Source organism: Oryctolagus cuniculus, chromosome 16, assembly GCF_964237555.1.
Source record: "Oryctolagus cuniculus chromosome 16, mOryCun1.1, whole genome shotgun sequence".
Taxonomy (NCBI): Eukaryota; Metazoa; Chordata; class Mammalia; order Lagomorpha; family Leporidae; genus Oryctolagus; species Oryctolagus cuniculus.
Genome location: NC_091447.1, coordinates 48,059,477 through 48,077,532, shown reverse-complemented (window position 1 = coordinate 48,077,532; position 18,056 = coordinate 48,059,477). Strand labels below are relative to the sequence as shown.

The window sequence follows — 18,056 nt, the reverse complement described above, 5'->3', positions numbered from 1 at the left end:
ACTTTTCTTTCCATTCCATAGTCTCCTGTGCTGACTTAGGTACACCACCTGTAGCTGTAAATGTAGAACACCCAGTGACTCAATATAAGACTGCTTTTTTTTCTGTTTTTACTCATTTCCTAGCTGGTGTTAATCCAGGGTTTTAAATACTTTCTGTAGTACCTCCAGTTTTTTTTTTTTTTTCCTATGTCATACTTAAACTCTAGATATTCAGTAGATATCTCAAACTAATATATTAAAAACTGAGCTCCTGAAACTTCATAAATTCTTAAACTTACTTCTTCCTCATTTTATTAATGGTAAATGCATTATTCCAACAGTTTAAATTTTAAAAAAATGTATATGTTGTGTCATTGTTGACTTTTGAGTTCTTTTCCTATTTGGTTTACTTGAAAATCATATTGCTAATACTATCAAAATAGAACCGTAATTTGAATTAGTTACCAGTTGTCACTTGCCTTCAAGCTAGCGTAAGCCACTGACCTCTCATCTGGATTATCATAGTAGTCTCTTAACTGACCTCACTGCCTCTCAGACTGTTTTCCGTATAGCAGCCAAAGTGATCCTATTGAAATGAAAGGCAATTCAGAATCCACCAGTGATCATGGGAAACCCAGATAGGGAGGGTGCCAGGCTCCCAGTTTCGGCCTGGCCATTGGCACCATTTGGGGAATGCACCAGCAGATGGAAAGTCTCTTTCTTTGTCTTTCCCTCTTTCTCCTTCAAATAAAATATTTTAAAAAAAAAATCTGTCAGTGGTTTCTCACCTCAGGTTAAAACCTTTTACTGTGGCTTACCAGGTCCACATAGTCTCCGGTTCTTGTTGTCTGCTCTGGCCACACTGGCCTCCATGCCATTCACATGATCACTTCAAGCAGGCCACATTTCAGAACCTTTGCACTCAGCTGTCCTTGAAATGCTCTTACTTAGGATGCTTGCTTAACCAGCTTCCTTCCTTCCTTCCTTCCTTCCCTTGTTCCAAATCTAGATTCTTTTCTTAGCCTCCTATCTAAAATTTCAAACACCCTCTTCTACTTCTTGCTTTTTTTTTCCCTCCTGTCACTATGCAGCATAATACCTGTTTATTTTGTATCTTTCCCCACTAGAGTATAAGCTCCACAAAGGCAGATATTTTTTTTGCACGCTGTTGTATCCTCCACCCATGGCAACACCCTTAGTACATACCAAGTAAAAAATACCTCTTAAGCAGATGAATATATACATGTGAGGATGTAGTGACAAGGAGTGTGTTAGGAAATTAAATGGTCATGCTTCTCCCATAGATAATTCTTGAATAATTTGATCCTGCCATTATTATTCTGGTGATGAAATCTTCTCTTGCAGTTTCAGAAAATGATCAGAGCTTTGAGGTGACCATGACTGCAACTACAGAGGTGGCAGATGATGAAATCACTGAAGGGACTGTGACACAGATCCAGGTATAGTACATCATTCAGATGGCCTCAGGAGGATACTCCTTCACATGTTGCTTAGGTGGTAAGGTGTTGAAAACATGTTCGCCTGGCAAAGTAGAGAGAGGTAAGACTTAATTCAGGTTTCTAGTCCCCATATAAGTCTCGGTTCTAAGCAAAGATTCTTGTTTTAAAGTTTTTTGTTTTCTCTTCTCTCTGGTTCCTTCTCTAAATGCCCACACCAGCAGGAGGTGGGCCATGCTGCAGCCAGGAGCTGGGAATTAAATTTGTGTCTCCTACATGGGTGGCAGAGACCCAAGATGCATTTGGCAGGAAGCTGGATTGGAAACAGAGTAGCCAAAACTCGAATCAGGAACTTCAGTATGGGAATGGATGACCCATACTGCACCAAAGACAGATTTTAAAATGCATTCTATGTGGAGTGGTTTGCATCTGTTGGAGCAGGAGACAATACATGCGCATTTGTGTGCATTGATTTCCCTGGAGCTGTTGAGACCAGTTAGGACAGTAGTTACTGTTCAGTCTGGTACTTACAGGACTAGACACACACTGTCACGTGCTGAGAGGGTGGGTAGTAGTCAGCCTTTCTGTTTGTTGTGTGAACTACTTTGTGTCATGTAAGCCCTAGCTAAATGAATTTTCCCACAGTAATCAGAATTCTTTGCTTCTTAGCCTGAAGCTTAACTGTTTTACTTAAACATATACTCTGTGCATTTCTTTTTTAGTAGCTTTTTGTTTCATACATACATTTGGTAAAATATTATTTCTTGGAAGAGGGAATGACGGAGAGACAAAGTGATTTTCTGTCTGCTGGTGCAATCCCCAGATGGCCACAATGGCCCCACCCTGGCTGTAACCAGGACCTAAGAACTCCATTCTGGTCTCCTGTGTGGGTGGCAGGGACCCAAATATTTGGTCATCGTCCCCTGCTTTCCTAGGCACGTTAGCAAGGGGAGTTGGATGGGAAGCAGAGCCACCAAGACTCGAAATAGCATGCCATTATAGGATCTGGTGTGCCAGCATTGCAAGTGACAGTGTAATCTACCACAACACCAGCCCAGCATTTTTTCTTTCATGAAGCATCATATGTATGTATATATGTGTGTGTATATATATGTACACACACACACACACAGAGTACTTTTTGGTGACAAGAGATTTTCAATAGGTTGAATACTTGTTTTTAAATTTCTAAGCCCTGTATCTGTATTGCAGAATGAAATCCTCCAGCCAGTTCACTAAGACCTTAAAGAGTGACAGCAAACTAAATAAAGCCTGAGTAATTTTAAAAGATATATATATATTTAGGCCGGCGCCGCGGCTCACTAGGCTAATCCTCCGCCTAGCAGCACCGGCACACTGGGTTCTAGTCCCGGTCGGGGCGCCGGATTCTGTCCCAGTTGCCCCTCTTCCAGGCCAGCTCTCTGCTGTGGCCAGGGAGTGCAGTGGAGGATGGCCCAGGTGCTTGGGCCCTGCACCCCATGGGAGACCAGGAAAAGCACCTGGCTCCTGGCTCCTGCCATCGGATCAGCGCGGTGCGCCGGCCGCAGCAGCCATTGGAGGGTGAACCAACAGCAAAGGAGGACCTTTCTCTCTGTCTCTCTCTCTCACTGTCCACTCTGCCTGTCAAAAAATAAAAAAAAGATATATATATATTTAAAATAATAGCAGTTATTCAGCATGATAGCCTTATTTGTAAGGTTTGCAAAATGTGTTCTGCTAAATATATAGACCTCTTTTGGAAAGTGGTGATCCACCACTTTTATTTAACTTATTAAAAGATCATCCAAGGGTATTTTCTCCATTACAGTTCTTAAAAGTGGTATTGTATGTATGAAGGTCTTTTTGGTAGCCTTATGTTATACCTTTTACTGATATATAACTCCTGTGTCATATCTTACAGAATTTTGGCATTAAGAACACAATGGGGACTTAGACAACATCTAGTACATTGCATGCCTCAGCTTCATAAAGGTTTCTGTTAAAGATTCATTCATTCATTCATTCATTCAAAAGGTAGAGAGGGGAAGGGAATGAGAGAAGAATGGAAGGAGGGAGGGTGGGAGACAGTGGTTTACTCAGCTGTGGCTGGGCCAGGTCAAAGCCATGAGACAAGAACTCCTTCTTGGTCTCCCATGTGGGTCACAGAGACCCAAGTGCTTAGATTGTCTTCTCCTAGGTGCATTAGCGGAGAGCCACTGGTACTCAAACCAGCACTCCCATGTGGGATGAGGACTATGGGCTCACAAGGCAGCTTAACTCAGTGCACAACACTGGCCTCAAGGTTTCCCTTAAAAACAAAAAATCTAGGGGTCAGGCACTATGGCATGGTAGATTAAGCTTCTGCCTGAAGTGCTGACATCCCATATGGGCACCAGTTCAAGTCCCAGCTGCTCCACTTCCGATCAACTCCCTGTTAATGGCCTGGAAAACTGGTGGAGGATGCCCCAAATGCTTGGGCTGCTGCATCCACGTGGGAGACTGGAAGAAGCTCCTGGCTTTGGATCAACTCACCTCCGCTGTTGTGGCCATTTGGGGAATGAGCCATCAGATGGAAGACTTACTCTCACTCTCTCTAACTGTACCTCTCAAATAAATATATTTTTAAAAAATCTAAACATTTTATGCACAGATATAGGGCAGATTTGTCTCAGTGATTTCTTCCTCTTTGCCTATTTTATTAGCACTGTATAGGTATTCATAACAGTGTAAGAATAAGGCAACAATAGAGACAGGGATCTTCTCATTGTGCTTTAGTTGTTTGCCAACAGTTCATTGAGCTTTCCAAGTAAGATGGATTTCAGTTCTTAAGGTAGAAGTTCAGTTTCATGGAGCCGGCACTGTGGTGCAGTAGGTTAACGCCCTGGCCTGAAGCGCTGGCATCCCATATGGTTGCTGCTTCTAGTCCCAGCTGCTCCTCTTCCGATCCAGCTCTCTGCTATGGCCTCGGATAGCAGTAGAGGATGGCCCAAGTCCTTGGGCCCATGCACCTGCATGGGAGACCCAGAAGAAGCTCCTGGCTCCTGGCTTCGGATCGGTGCAGTTCCAGCTGTTGAGGCCAATTGGGGAGTGAACCATCGGACAGAAGACCTCTCTCTCTCTCTCTCTGTGTAACTCTGACTTTCAAATAAATAAATCTTCAAAAAAAAGTCCAGTGACATAGCTGACTAGTTTATCTCATCAGGAACTGAATTGGGTTGAGTGGTCACCAAGCCTGTGAGTCTAACCATGTCCTGGTCTGCCAGTGATAAGCTCATACCTTACATAATGGCACTGTTTAAGTCTTCCTCACTTAAACTATAGTTCTTTCCAAGGTCAACTCTGTTAAAAGCAGCTTTATTATATTAGGTATCTAGTCTGTAACATAAAAAGTTCCTAGTAAACGTTGCACAACAGACCACCTCAATTGCAATAGTAGTAGTAAGTGCACTTAGTAGCACCATGTGGTTCTTGGGAAAGTGCACTCATGAGGCTGTAAATCAGCTCTAGAGGTTAGCTGAAACAGTTGTTAGAAAACAACATGCAATTACATCTTCTGATTCAGCTTGTTAATCCTTTAAATTTAGCAAGAAATTGTGTTACAGATGATTGTGTATTTAGGCAACAAAGTACTTCTCAAAACATTAACAAATCATAACAGTCAACCCTTCTATTAACATCTGCTATCAGTTACAGCTCTGTGTCATCTCATTTTACACATATAAATACACAAATTACTTTGTTGACTTAAATACATGCTATAATACTTACATAAAATAGAAGCCTACCCAGTTACTTGCTTAAGTAAGTAAAGGTCATGTTAATGTAAATAGTTGTGTTATACTGCCATAATAAAAACAAGGAAATTTGTGTATGTGCAGATTGGATATATTTTTACTATATAAAGAAATGAATTCTATATTACTTTATTAAAGTTTTATAATGCTTAGCATTGGAGAAAGAGGTGATTCAGGTTGGCTGTTAAATCAAGTTGCTACCTTTTTCTTATTCTTACCTTTTCAAGATTTTACAGAATGAGCAACTAGATGAAATATCTCCCTTGGGTAACGAGGAAGTTTCAGCAGTTAGCCAAGCATGGTTTACCACTAAAGAAGATAAGGACTCTCTGACTAACAAAGGTAAGATACACTATGAATTTTAGTGTCCACTGGAAAAACTGAAGATAGAAACGCTTGCAGTCAGTTGGAATTTCATTGTTGATTGGGGAGTTCGAGTAATTGAGCTGCTCTAATTGAATTAAATTTGGCCCTGAATGATTTTGAATGAGACTAGGAAACGAAAATTGTTTTTCAGTGGTTAAAAGCTATCTTCCTCTTTCTGATTCAAAGTAGATTTTATCTTAAGTTTTGAACAAAAGTACAGTGGTGACATTTAAAAAGAAATTGCCATTGCCGGCTGGCACTGCGGCTCACTAGGCTAATCCTCCACTTGCGGTGCCGGCACCCCGGGTTTTAGTCCTGGTGGGGGCACCGGATTCTATCCCGGTTGCTCCTCTTCCAGTCCAGCTCTCTGCTGTGGCCCGGGAGTGCAGTGGAGGATGGCCCAGGTCCTTGGGCCCTGCACCCGCATGGAAGACCAGGAGGAGGCACCTGGCTCCTGGCTTCGGATCAGCGCAGCGCTTAAGGGGTGAACCAATGGCAAAAGGAAGATCTTTCTCTCTGTCTCTCTCTCACTAGGCTAATCCTTCGCCTTGTGGTGAAAGGAAGATCTTTCTCTCTGTCTCTCTCTCTCTCACTAGGCTAATCCTTCGCCTTGCGGTGCCAGCACACCGGGTTCTAGTCCTGGTCGGGGCACCGGATTCTATCCCGGTTGCCCCTCTTCCAGGCCAGCTCTCTGCTGTGGCCAGGGAGTGCAGTGGAGGATGGCCCAAGTACTTGGGCCCTGCACCCCATGGGAGACCAGGATAAGTACCTGGCTCCTGCCATCAGATCAGCACGGCGCGCCAGCCGCAGCGCACCTGCCGCGGTGGCAATTGGAGGGTGAACCAACGGCAAAGGAAGACCTTTCTCTCTGTCTCTCTCTCTCACTGTCCACTCTGTCAAAAAAAAAAAAGAAAAAAGAAAGAAAAAAAAAAGAAAAAGCAATAAAAAAGACATTGCCATTATTTCTTGTGAGAGCTGAGGTCAAACCTTTTCAGGAGTCTGCTAACTGTAGTCTAAGCAGTTTATAGGCTCAAAGTATAAGCGGTCTTCAAAAAGTTGGTGGAAGATGCAGTTATGAAAATAAATGAATTTCTTGCTCCAAATAAACTGGCCTTTTCCAGTTCTCAAGAATCTTTATGAAGGGCCCTTGTGACTTACACGCTTACAGTGTTGATGTGGTCAAAAGCATAACCAGGGAAGCTGCTACAAAACCTGTAAGGATTGTATATATTCCACACTGAAGTAAGGAAAGGAATCAGAAATAACTAAATAACTAAGTTGATTGGTTTCAACCATCATACAGTAAATACTCTTTAAGAAGACATTACTCATTTGATATACAGTGTGTTATTTACCTTGCCTTAGAAACTTTTGTAAATGTTCTTTTCCCATAAAGGTTATTTTTCGTTGCAAAGTGTTGCAGAAACTTTTGATCATGGTTTGGCTTTTTAAAGTCTGTTTTAGCAGTTTTACACTGCTGCTGCTGAAAGGATAAGAGAATATTTTTTGGAAATCTTTTAATTGCTATTGTCTCTTATGGTGAGATAGATTGTTACTTAAAAACCAGAGATTAGGGAACACTTACTTTGTTTTGCAGAATGAAGTGTTTCCCAACTCTAGATTTTTAGAAAAAAGTTACAAAAGTGATTTTTACTTGGTAATCTTTCCAGTTTACAGATGAACATGAAATTAGCCATGTTTTATTCTCCCAGATAATTTAATCAAAAAACAGATCTTTAGTGCTCTTCCCAAGGAAATAACTTCTTAAATAACAATGTTTCTTTTAAAGGGCATAAATGGAAGCAGGGGATGTGGTCCAAGGAAGAAATCGATATTTTGATGAACAATATTGAACGATATCTGAAGGTACCTTATGGCGTATTTTTGTTTTTCACCAATTTGTTTACTGCCAATTGTAAAAATGGCCATGCATCATGTTATACGTATTTAACAGGAACCTTTCATCAACTTTTGTTAGATGTTAACTAAGCTTAATAATTTAAAGTGTATGATTATAGTGTATTTTTAAACTAATTTTGAATTTTCAGTTTAGAATAATTCAAGATCTTGAAGCCTAATGTTTTCAGGCAATCTCTACAGTAGAGTTTAATTTATATTGTATGCATTCTAACTTACATATCTTTGAGTTTATGCTGTCCTACTAATATTTCCCTTTAAAAAAAAATTAGGGCCTGGCACTATGGCTCAGTGGGTTAAAGCTGTGACCTGCCATACCAACATCCCATATGTGCACCTATTCAAGTCCCAGCTCCTCCACTTCTGATCCAGCTCCCTGCTAATGCACCTAGGAAAGCAGTGGAAGGTGGCACAAGTGCTTAGGCCTCTGCACCCACATGGAAGACCCAGATGAAGCTCCTGGCTTCAACTTGGCCCAGTCCTGGCTGTTACGGCCATTTGGGGAGTAAACCAGCACATTGAAGGATCTCTCTCTCTCTCTCTAACTCAACCTTTAAAATAAATAAGCAAATGCAAATACATCTGGGGGGGGGGGGCGGTGGTATCAAAGGTGGATGTTTTTTGCAGTAGCTTAAGTAGCTGCTTGGGCCACCTACATCCCTTATTGGAGTGACTGGTTCAAGACATAGCTACACCACTTCCCATTCAGGTTCTTGTGTGCGTCCTGGGAGGAAAGCAAATGGTGGGTAATGTACTTGAGTGTCTGCCATCCTTGTCAGAGGCCCAGATGAAATAGTAGCCTCCTAGCTACAGTCTGGCCTAGTCAACTCTGGCTGTTGCAGGCATTTGGGGAATGAACCACTGGATGGAAGATCTGTGTGCCTGCCTTTAGTATAAAAGGAAAGTAAATTTTTAAAAATTAAGAGAATTTATTCATGTTCAGACTTGCTAGCTTCGTCTTCTTTGTTAAATAATGGTGATGCTGTGAGGTCTACCTAAGTTCTGAAAGGGAAGAACTTGTTCTCAGAATTAGGACAGTCAGGAAAACTTTTAGAACAGCAAGGATTTGAACTAAGTCTTAGAACTCGGACTGGAGTACACTAGAGTAGGCTACAGTATAAATGCATCAAGGCAAGGACTCAGAGATAAAAACCAGAGTGCATTAAATTGACCCCCCCTAAGTTGACCAGAAGAAATGGCCTCTAGAAAACTGGGCTGTGAAATCCAGGCCAAAGAGTTAGAACTCTGTCCTATAGGAAATGAGAAGCACTGAAGAATTTAAGAAGAGTTGATAGCTTAGTTAAATGTGAAACCCATGGTTAGATCTTAACTCTTCTCATGGAAATCTTTCCAGAGATGTGCTGACTGTCCCCGTAATGAGTTAGATGCAAATGGTGCATGTCTTGAGATTCAAATTTGTACACTGCTAGCATTGTTTGGGGAAGACAGGAGTCCAGTATGAGAATATTTCAAAAAGTTCATGGAAAAACATTTTTTAATTTTCCATGAACTTTTTGAAGTACCCTCATTTATTTAACCATTCTGCTGTTAGATACAGAGTTAACGATTTTGTTATAAATGAAGTGCTGCCTGAAATATACATTCTTAAGCTTAATTTTAATTGCAACCTTGCCAAGGTAAACCTTGTAAACTGTAAAAAGTTTTAAAATGTTTAACTCCTTTTTTTTTAAAGATTTATTTATTTATTTATTTATTTATTTGAAAGGCAGAGAGAGAGAGAGATCTTCATTCCTCTGGTTCATTCCCCAAATGGCCACCGCAGCCAGGCCTGGGCAAACTGAAGCCAGGGGCCCAGGGACTTGGTTCATGTTCTGCTGCCTCTCCCAGGTGCATTCAGCAGAGAACTGGATTAGAAGTGGAGCAGCTAGAACCAATGTCCATATGGAATGCCGGCACAGCAGGCGGTGGCATAACCTGCTGCACCACAGCTCTAGCCCCAAAACTTTTAAAACCGTCATTTCTGTACAATGAAAAAAGATCTTTTTCCATCAAGGGTAATGAAACAGAGAGAAACAGAAATAGTGATCATTGAAAATGTGTCCACAAGTTTGTTAAAGTTATCCACTAGTTACATATGCTTCGGTTAAAACTAGAAAATGTTGTGGGGTTAGATAGGCAGTAAAGAATGTAAGAACATTAAATTTTGGGGATTAAGATGGTTTCTTGTCTAGGATATTAGCATAGGTGATCTCCAAGGACAATTCCACCTCATGATTAATGGGCAGGAGTGTGACTAAGATGTGAAACCTTTCAGAGGAGCCAAAGCAGGCCAGTTGAGAATGGCAAAGACTGTTAAGCTCCAGTGGTAGATAGAAAGACAGGGAGAAACAGATAAGCCAGTAGCCTGTTAGAAAATCTGGTGACTGGGTGTTGGAGAAGAGAAAGGAAACAGTAAAAGCAGCTTATGAGTTTTTATTTTGAGTGATTGAGAGAATGATGATAGGATTGGCAGAAATAGGAAATGTCAAAAAAGTGCACTGCACTTGGAAAATAAAATTGATTTGTGACCAAGTTTTTATGTTATGGTATTCTTATAAAAACACTGCAGAAGTCATTTTTAAGCTTCAGAAAATGTCAGTTATATTTTCCAATCATATATTCCATATTTTGGGTTAAAAAAAAACTGCCAGGAGCTTTAAGAGAGGCAGAGGAAGCTTTGATTGCATTGTGCGATCACCCACCCACGTGGTGTCTGACATGTACAGGTCACGTATAGTATGGATTACTCATTCCACAGTTAATGGTACATGGGCTTCTTTTTAGTTTTTAGCTATTACTTTATATAAATCTGATGGGGTGAATAGCATTTCATTGTGATTTTATGTGTTTCTCCGATATTTTCATGTTCTTAATGGCAATTTGTGTTTTTTAAAGTTCTTATGTCTTACCAGTTTTTCTATGCAATTTTTTTTCTTTTATTAGACATTCTTAATGTATACCAGATACTGATGGTTTATTGGTCATTTGTGTTACAGATAATCTTGTCCTAGTAAGTGTAGAGTCTTGTTTCCTCTTTAGTTGTCATTTCAAGAACAAGGATTCTTAATCTGAATATCACACTCACCATTTTATGCATGCTGGTTAAGAAATCTTCCCATCTCAAAAACATGATAGTACTATCATATACTATCTTAGAAATAATTATAATTTTGCATTTCATGATTTTTCTTTCCCATTGAGTGAGAGATAGGGTTTCAGTTGTTGTTTTTTCTTTATGAATGACAATTGTCCCAACATTGTTCATGGACTTTTTTCCCAGTCTATCATAGTATCTATTCCATCCTAAATCAAGCATCTACAGATTTCTTTCTAGGTTTTGTAGACTTGTTTCCAGGTTCTTTTTATTAATACCTGCAGCAGTACAACACTGTCTATAAGTCCCACTATCTGATGGGGCAGGTCTCTTCATGAATATCTTAGTTATTCTTGACCCTTTACTCTTGTGTTAATAAATTTAGAATGAGCTTACGGAGAAAGAAAAATTGAAAGTATTATTGGGACTACATTGCAGCTGTACATCATTTTGGGGGAAACTAATACCTTTACATTACTTCATCTACCTATTGAAGAACTTGGTATTTTTACTTAGTTCCTCTTAATATTTTTCAAACTTTTCCTCCATGGAGGACTTTCACAGTGTGCCTGAAATTTAATCCAGGTGTTTTTAATATTGATATTCTTGTAAATGAGAACTTTAAAAATAGGTATGAGCTTTATATAGAAATAAATTGACTTTGTTGATTTTTGTATCCATCAACTTTGCTAAAATTTTTTTTAATCAAAAGATTTTTTTCATAGGTTTTTGGGTATCTATATGGAGGTACTTCAGAATTTTTATGGAATGTGGAATTAAAAGATGAGTTTATTTTGATACAAAAAATTAAAGTTAATACACAGTTTTTTCATAATATACATTTTTCCATAAACTTTGGAATGCCCAATGTAACATTATCTACAAATGATTCTTTCTCTGGTCTTGAGACTTTCTATATAATTTCTTTTATCAGGTTATCAGCAATTCCTAATTTTCTAAAAGTTTGATCATACTCATGTGACTTAAATTTTATGAAAGCTTTTGCTAAATCTATTGAAATTTTTACATTTTTTCACAAATGTTCTGATGTGATTAATTATCAGTGATTTTTTGTTCCTCCTCAAATTAATAAAGCTTATATTCCTGGGATAAATTCATTTTTTGCACTGCTGTATTAAAACTGTCTTTCTCTGGTTTTCTGTAGATGTTATGCTAGCCTGATAAAATGAGAAAGAAAGTATCCCCGTTACTTTTTTTTTTTTTTTTTTGTGATCAGAATTGTGTGTCTCTTGAGTAGGATTTACCAGTAAAGTCATGAGAACCTAGTGTTCTCATTGTGGGATATTAATAGCTAATTAAATTTTCTTGATGGTCTATGCCTATCTGATTTTATGTCTCTTCCAGAGTCAGTTTGGTAAGTTGACTTTTTCTATGAATTTATTCATTTTTAATCCAGCTTCAGATTTACTGTCAATATTCTTTAATTAGTTGTCTAATCTTTTCAGTATCTACTTAGTTCCCATTTTTTGTTTCTAATATTTGTTTTTAATTTATCAAAAGTTTATTTCAAATTTTATTGATTGATTTTTTCAAAGAATAGATTTCTAGATTTGTTTACTCTTTCTATGGTTTATTTGATTCTTGATTCCATTCATTTTGCTCCTTTGATTTGCTTCTTTCTTTAGATTTATTTTTAATTTCTTTAATTTATTGAGTTTGATAGCTGATAGCTTATTTTTGGAGTTTTTAAGTATCACTTTATTGTCTTGTAGCATTTTACGTTTGTATCTGACTTAATTAGTAATATATTATTTTAAGTGTCATGAAATTTAATGTTAAAGCAAATTTTAGAAGCATAGTATATCCATGTGCATTTTATCAGAAATCCCTAAATCAAAGAAATGTAACCCATTTAGGCACGCGGAATAAAAGATGCCACAGAAATCATCTTTGAGATGTCAAAAGACGAAAGAAAAGATTTCTACAGGACTATAGCATGGGGTCTGAACCGGCCTTTGTTTGCAGTTTATAGAAGAGTGCTTCGCATGTATGATGACAGAAACCATGTGGGAAAGTATGAAAACTTGTAATGCTGCATGTTTTCATGTAATTAGGGGAAATATTTAAAATATTTTTAAATGTCATTTTTTTAGAACAGTCATGATCAAGGCCTTAATTGGAGACAGCTATAAATTACTGCTAATATTTTCATCCAAGTCCATTAGAGAATGTGATGAAACTTCATTATAATAAGGCCTCCTTTAGAAATTTAAATCACCTTATGTTAGTAAGACTTAGCTGTAGTAAAGTAGCAAAGAATTGTGGTGGTTAAAGATTGAGATTTAGGTCAGTGACTTTTTCTTTCTTCTTTTTAAATAACCAGAATGGAAACGCAGTATTTCTGGAAATAGTGTGTGGATTTCTGTTGTAGGCAGCATGAGTGGGAAGGCAGTGAGGTGATCATGTAGTTGACTAGCATGTTGTTAACCCCTCTCTGGGATGCTGCCAGGTACTGGCGCCGCTTTTCCTCTGCCCCTTCAGCAGCCTGATCCTGGGAGCACACTGCAAAGCTCTGAAAGGAATTCTGTTTTTATAACTGGAAAAAGAGACTTTTTAAAATGGCATATGAATGACTTGTTAACTTTTCAGAAAATTTGCATGCAGTATAGCGGTTACAGAAAGAACAGACTTTCAAATAACTGCGACATGAACATTTCAAAAATACTATATTGGCTGTATTGAGTACTTGCCCACTGAAATAAAGAGCAAGAGTATGGCAGAAGTCCATGCTAGATAGAGGAAACTGAGAAAAATTTTTGTTTTTTTTTGTTTGTTTGTTTTGGTTTTTTTTGTACCTTCAGAGGTATAAAAATTTGAGATTTTATTTCTAGCTTACAGTGTCATCCATAAGTCTTTGGGAATACTTAGAATTTCAGAGTACTTAATCCTGATTTTGCAATAACGGAAGAATTAGGCAGCATAAGAGTAAATATATGCTTTAAATAGTGAAGTTTCCTATAGAAAAATTGTATAGTATTTACCTTCATTTTAATTGAGTGTTTGGGTTTTTTTTCTTTTAAGAAAATAGAAGCATTTGTTACTTTTATTAATCTACTTTTAAAATGAGTTACTTTAGAAATATCAGTGTGCTACATGATTTGACATTAAATTCCCTAAATAAAATTAATTTATGACTAAGTTTTTAGCATTCTTTAATTATCTTTTTAATGTCCCTTAATTTCCAGATATACACCTGAAGAAATTGAGAAGCTCAAGGAGTAAGTTTTAAGTTATTTTTCCATTAATTCTAATTGTTTTTTATGTCTTTTTTTTAGTTTTAATTTGAAAATTTGAAGAGATTTTTGGCAGACTGGTATAATTTAATCCTCATAGTTGACCATAAGGAAAGTTCATCAGGTCTATCCTTGAACGAAGTAACCCATGCCCATAATATAGAAATTGAGTTTTCTTGTTGTCAGTCACCAGAACCTTCCTCACACCACTGCCAGGGGTTCTAGAAGAGCTTATAGATGGCCATATTGGGCAGCCTGAAGACCAAATTTAGGGACTCAAACCAAACTTGTGCTACATTCAGTTTATAATGATGATTTGTCAAATTATTTTGCTGAGAGTCTGGGCTGTCCCTACCTTATAAAGGCTATTGAATCTCAAGGAACAGAATTTTGCTTTATTGAATTAGGGCCATAAAATATGGTTTTAATGGATTATTTCAATCATAAAGAAAATTAAAGGTAGATCCTGTTGATAATGATGAATTTTTCTGATGTCTGAAGAAGAGCTTGTTCAATGTATGCTCAAAAGGGAGAGATTTGGGGCTTGCCTGGGGAGATTGTGTCAATAACCTGAGGGGAAATCTGGTCTTTTTGAACACATATCCAAGTTACTTATTTCTTCTCTGACCCAGGAAAAAGGCAATTGCTGCCTGTTTTTTTTTCACCCACAGACAACTGTGGACCCCCAAAAAAGGCCACACTTTCAAACTTTGGCTCTCAAAGTATTGCTGCCCACAACTTCCAAACCAGTCAAATGGGAAGAAGAAGAATGAAGAATAAATGATGAAATTAAAAGGGAGAAAACAGTTGAACCAAATGCTGATTGGCAGACTCTTGTTTTAGGCTCCGGATAAAGCATGGCAATGACTGGGCAACAATAGGGGCGGCGCTAGGAAGAAGTGCATCTTCCGTCAAAGATCGGTGCCGACTGATGAAGGATACTTGCAACACAGGTACTGTGAGTGCTCCTGGTGGCATTTCCTGTCACCATTTGAGCCTCCTGCCCCTTCAAATACTGTCCTCTCTTCTAGGAAAATTTTTAGGTCCTTCACCTCAGTTCAGGTTTCATTTTCTGGTCTTCCCTTTTTCTCCAGCCTACTAAAATAAACCCAACTTATCTTTGTTTTTGTGCTTTTGTGTAAGATGATACTGTACACAAGGACACAGTATCTCCTTGGTTCCAAGAGGATTTAAGTCTAGTGTATTTCAGTTTTGTAACAGTTCAGAATTGCTCCTGTCAAGAAAGTATTTAAGACATACAAGGGTACTTCATAAAATTAATAGAAAGTGGAATTAAAAGATGTGCATAGTTTTTTCATGATGCATGTTTTCCATGAATTTTTTGAAGACTACCAGAATTTAGCCCTATCAGATTAACTAATGTGAATAACAGCTTATTAACTCATGTTTGTGAACAACTTCAGTTGCAGGAAAGTCTCAAATTAGGAATAAGTAGTGCTCAAAAGGTTGTATGCATTTTACTTATTTCAACTCAGGGTATATTTTTCCATATGTAAAATTTTTAATTGGTATTTCAGTCCCCAGGCCAGAATACAAATACCCCTTAAGGTACACACATGTACTGAAGATACTATTAAACCTAAGCTTTGTAATCAAGAACAGTGTACAGGCTCTGCCATTAACTGTCACTAAACCTTTCTGAGTCCCACTTTGTTCTGTAAAGAGGTGAGAATACATGATCTTCTAGTTCACTTTTAACCCTAATATTCTTGCAAGAATCCACAATCTGTGTTCAGTCTTTGGATAGTTCTCAAGCTGAACTTCAGATTCTAAAGCATGCATTTTTTTATCCTTAACCACCTTATTCTTCTAAAGTCAAGAATGTTTCCTTCATACCTATTCTATCACTATTAATAACAAGACAGTAAGAACATAGATTTCAACTGTAAAATTCTGTGTTATGGCCAATGTAATAAACAAAGTAGGAATGGAAGCTTCAGATTTGGGTAGGACCCCATCGGTTCCATGTTTAAGATATTGTGAGTCCAAAACTCACAACTTGGAAAGAGACTGCTATTCCCTGATTGCCAGCCTGAGAGATTAATCTGCCTGCTTCCTGTTCACGATGCAACATATGGCTTCTGATGACTTTGTTTTATCCTGTGTGCCATACCATGGAACAGCAGTGTCATTTTTCTGTTCTTTCATATTATGCTAAGAAAGCAAAGCCTTGGTCTTGAATTCATCCACAGCATAGAGAGCTGTATCAAGCCCAAAATAAATACTCAGTATTTGTGAATGAATGGATCCTGGAAGCAAGCACATGGTCTTTTTGAGTTTTTCTAAAAGTTTTCAACTATTAGTAAAATGAAAACAGGCTTTTTAAAAGTTCTTTTATTTTCCTGCTTAAGTTCCATAACATAAAGACAAAGATGAATTTCAGATTTTATGGGTTCATGGGTTTGATATTTAGGCTTATAAGTGCAAAAAATCCAGGGATACAAATATGTATGAATAGTATTGTCAGATTTTATTGTGTTTTGGTTGGTTTTTGTTTGTTTTTTCATTTTTTTCATCACAGTAGCTTTTGGAGTTGGGCTAATTAGGAAAACGAGACAATATAAACCTAGTTTTTACTAAAATAGATGAGAACCCAGAGATATCCCACTTGTTTCTCATCTTTAATTCCTAAAGGTAATGGCTTTTTGAAATTATCCTCTTCTACCAAGCAGGGAATCCTAGGTGAGAGTAAGGGAAAAAAAAAAAAAAAAAAAGCACAAGCTTCTGTGTCCCATGAAGCTACCACTAAGTCTTCCTGGCTCATTGTTTGTAAAGTACTTGGTGTAACTTGAGAAGACATAACCCTTTATAGTATGTTTTGGCTACTTTTCCTTTCCTTAATGAAAAGGTCAGTACTTTCCATCAGGAATCTATTTTCTTTTATACTGGGCTGGTAAAATGCAGCTTAGTGGGGCCAGTCGGAAACAGACCTCAGTACTACTGCATACTTCCTGTCAGTCCTTGAAAATACTGGGCAGAATCAGATTTGTCAAAGGAGAAGTTAGCAGTGGTAGTCCGGATGATTTCCTTCTTTCAGGGAAGTGGACAGAAGAAGAAGAAAAGAGACTTGCAGAGGTGGTCCATGAATTGACGAGCACTGAACCTGGCGATATAGTTACACAGGGTGTGTCATGGGCAGCCGTGGCTGAACGAGTGGGTACTCGCTCAGAAAAACAGTGTCGCTCTAAATGGCTCAACTACCTGAACTGGAAACAGAGTGGGGGTACTGAATGGACCAAGGAAGATGAAATCAATCTCATCCTCAGGTTTGTTTCCTAAAGCTTTTAATGACCAAAACTGCTAAGTTTAATGGCTGTGACTGTCATGATTGACTTTCCTCCTTTGGTTTCCTTAGTTGCCTAATATCTGGAAAGCATCCTTCCCATAGAATGCCACTGTTTAAGATCCTTGGTATTTCATATTGAGCTCTTGTTTGTTTTGTGTTTGTTCTTTTTAGTGCGTTTAGTTCCCTGGTTCACCAGATTGAAGGTGTGGAGACTGAAGTCCTGTCTATATCCACAGAACAGGTATGGCACAGGCCGCGGCAGTGCAGCTTTTCCACTGTCCCACCAATGTGCCTCTGTCTGAGTTAGCCTAAGGGGAACATGGCTAGGGTAAGAGGGCTGTTCAGTCTCCACACCCTTCAATCTTTGGCTGCTGTGCTAAGATTGCCAGGAAGGAGACTCCCATTCTACAGTTACCCCACATATTCGAAATGGACCAAATTGAGTACTTTAATTTCATACAAATACAAAAATCACTTTAATAATACCAAGTTTATTTTTTTTTAATCAGTTGGTTTAAACATGAAGAAAATCTGTAAAATTACCCGTAAGAAATTATTTATGACCCTAAAATAAGAGACTGTCATTGTGGCTGTTCTCTACTGAAAATCAAAAGCTTCATAATTAAAAGCTAGAAGACACCAAACAAGCTTTTTTTTTTTTTTTTAAGATTTACTTATTTGAAAGACAGTTACAGAGAGGCAGAGAGAGGTCATCCATCTGTTGGTTCACTCCCCAGATGGCCTGGCTGTCGCTCTGAAGCCAGGAGCATCTTCCAGGTCTCCCATGTGGGTACAGGGGCCCAAGAACTTGGGCCATCTTCTTCTGCTTCCCCAGGCCATAGCAAAGAGCTGGATCGGAAATGGAGCAGCCGGGACTAGATGGCCAAACAGGGTTTGTTTTTGTTTTTG

At 38.4% G+C, this 18,056-nt stretch overlaps 1 protein-coding gene across 5 annotated transcripts in view; it reads left to right on the top strand.

The window, feature by feature from the left end:
* The window catches only part of DMTF1 (cyclin D binding myb like transcription factor 1), a 47,323-nt gene that overhangs the window by 18,454 nt on the left and 10,813 nt on the right, over positions 1-18,056 (top strand). For 3 of the 5 annotated variants that reach the window (XM_002713840.5, XM_008261799.4, XM_070059436.1), the window contains 7 exons: positions 1,345-1,439; positions 5,437-5,551; positions 7,365-7,441; positions 12,464-12,621; positions 13,793-13,825; positions 14,684-14,793; positions 16,899-17,127. In XM_002713840.5, coding sequence (XP_002713886.1) covers positions 1,345-1,439; positions 5,437-5,551; positions 7,365-7,441; positions 12,464-12,621; positions 13,793-13,825; positions 14,684-14,793; positions 16,899-17,127 — 817 coding nt within the window. Of the gene's footprint in view, positions 1-1,344; positions 1,440-5,436; positions 5,552-7,364; positions 7,442-12,463; positions 12,622-13,792; positions 13,826-14,683; positions 14,794-16,898; positions 17,128-17,318; positions 17,389-18,056 lie in introns of all 5 variants that reach the window. The other 2 variants (XM_017344332.3, XM_070059437.1) reach the window with 1 other exon arrangement.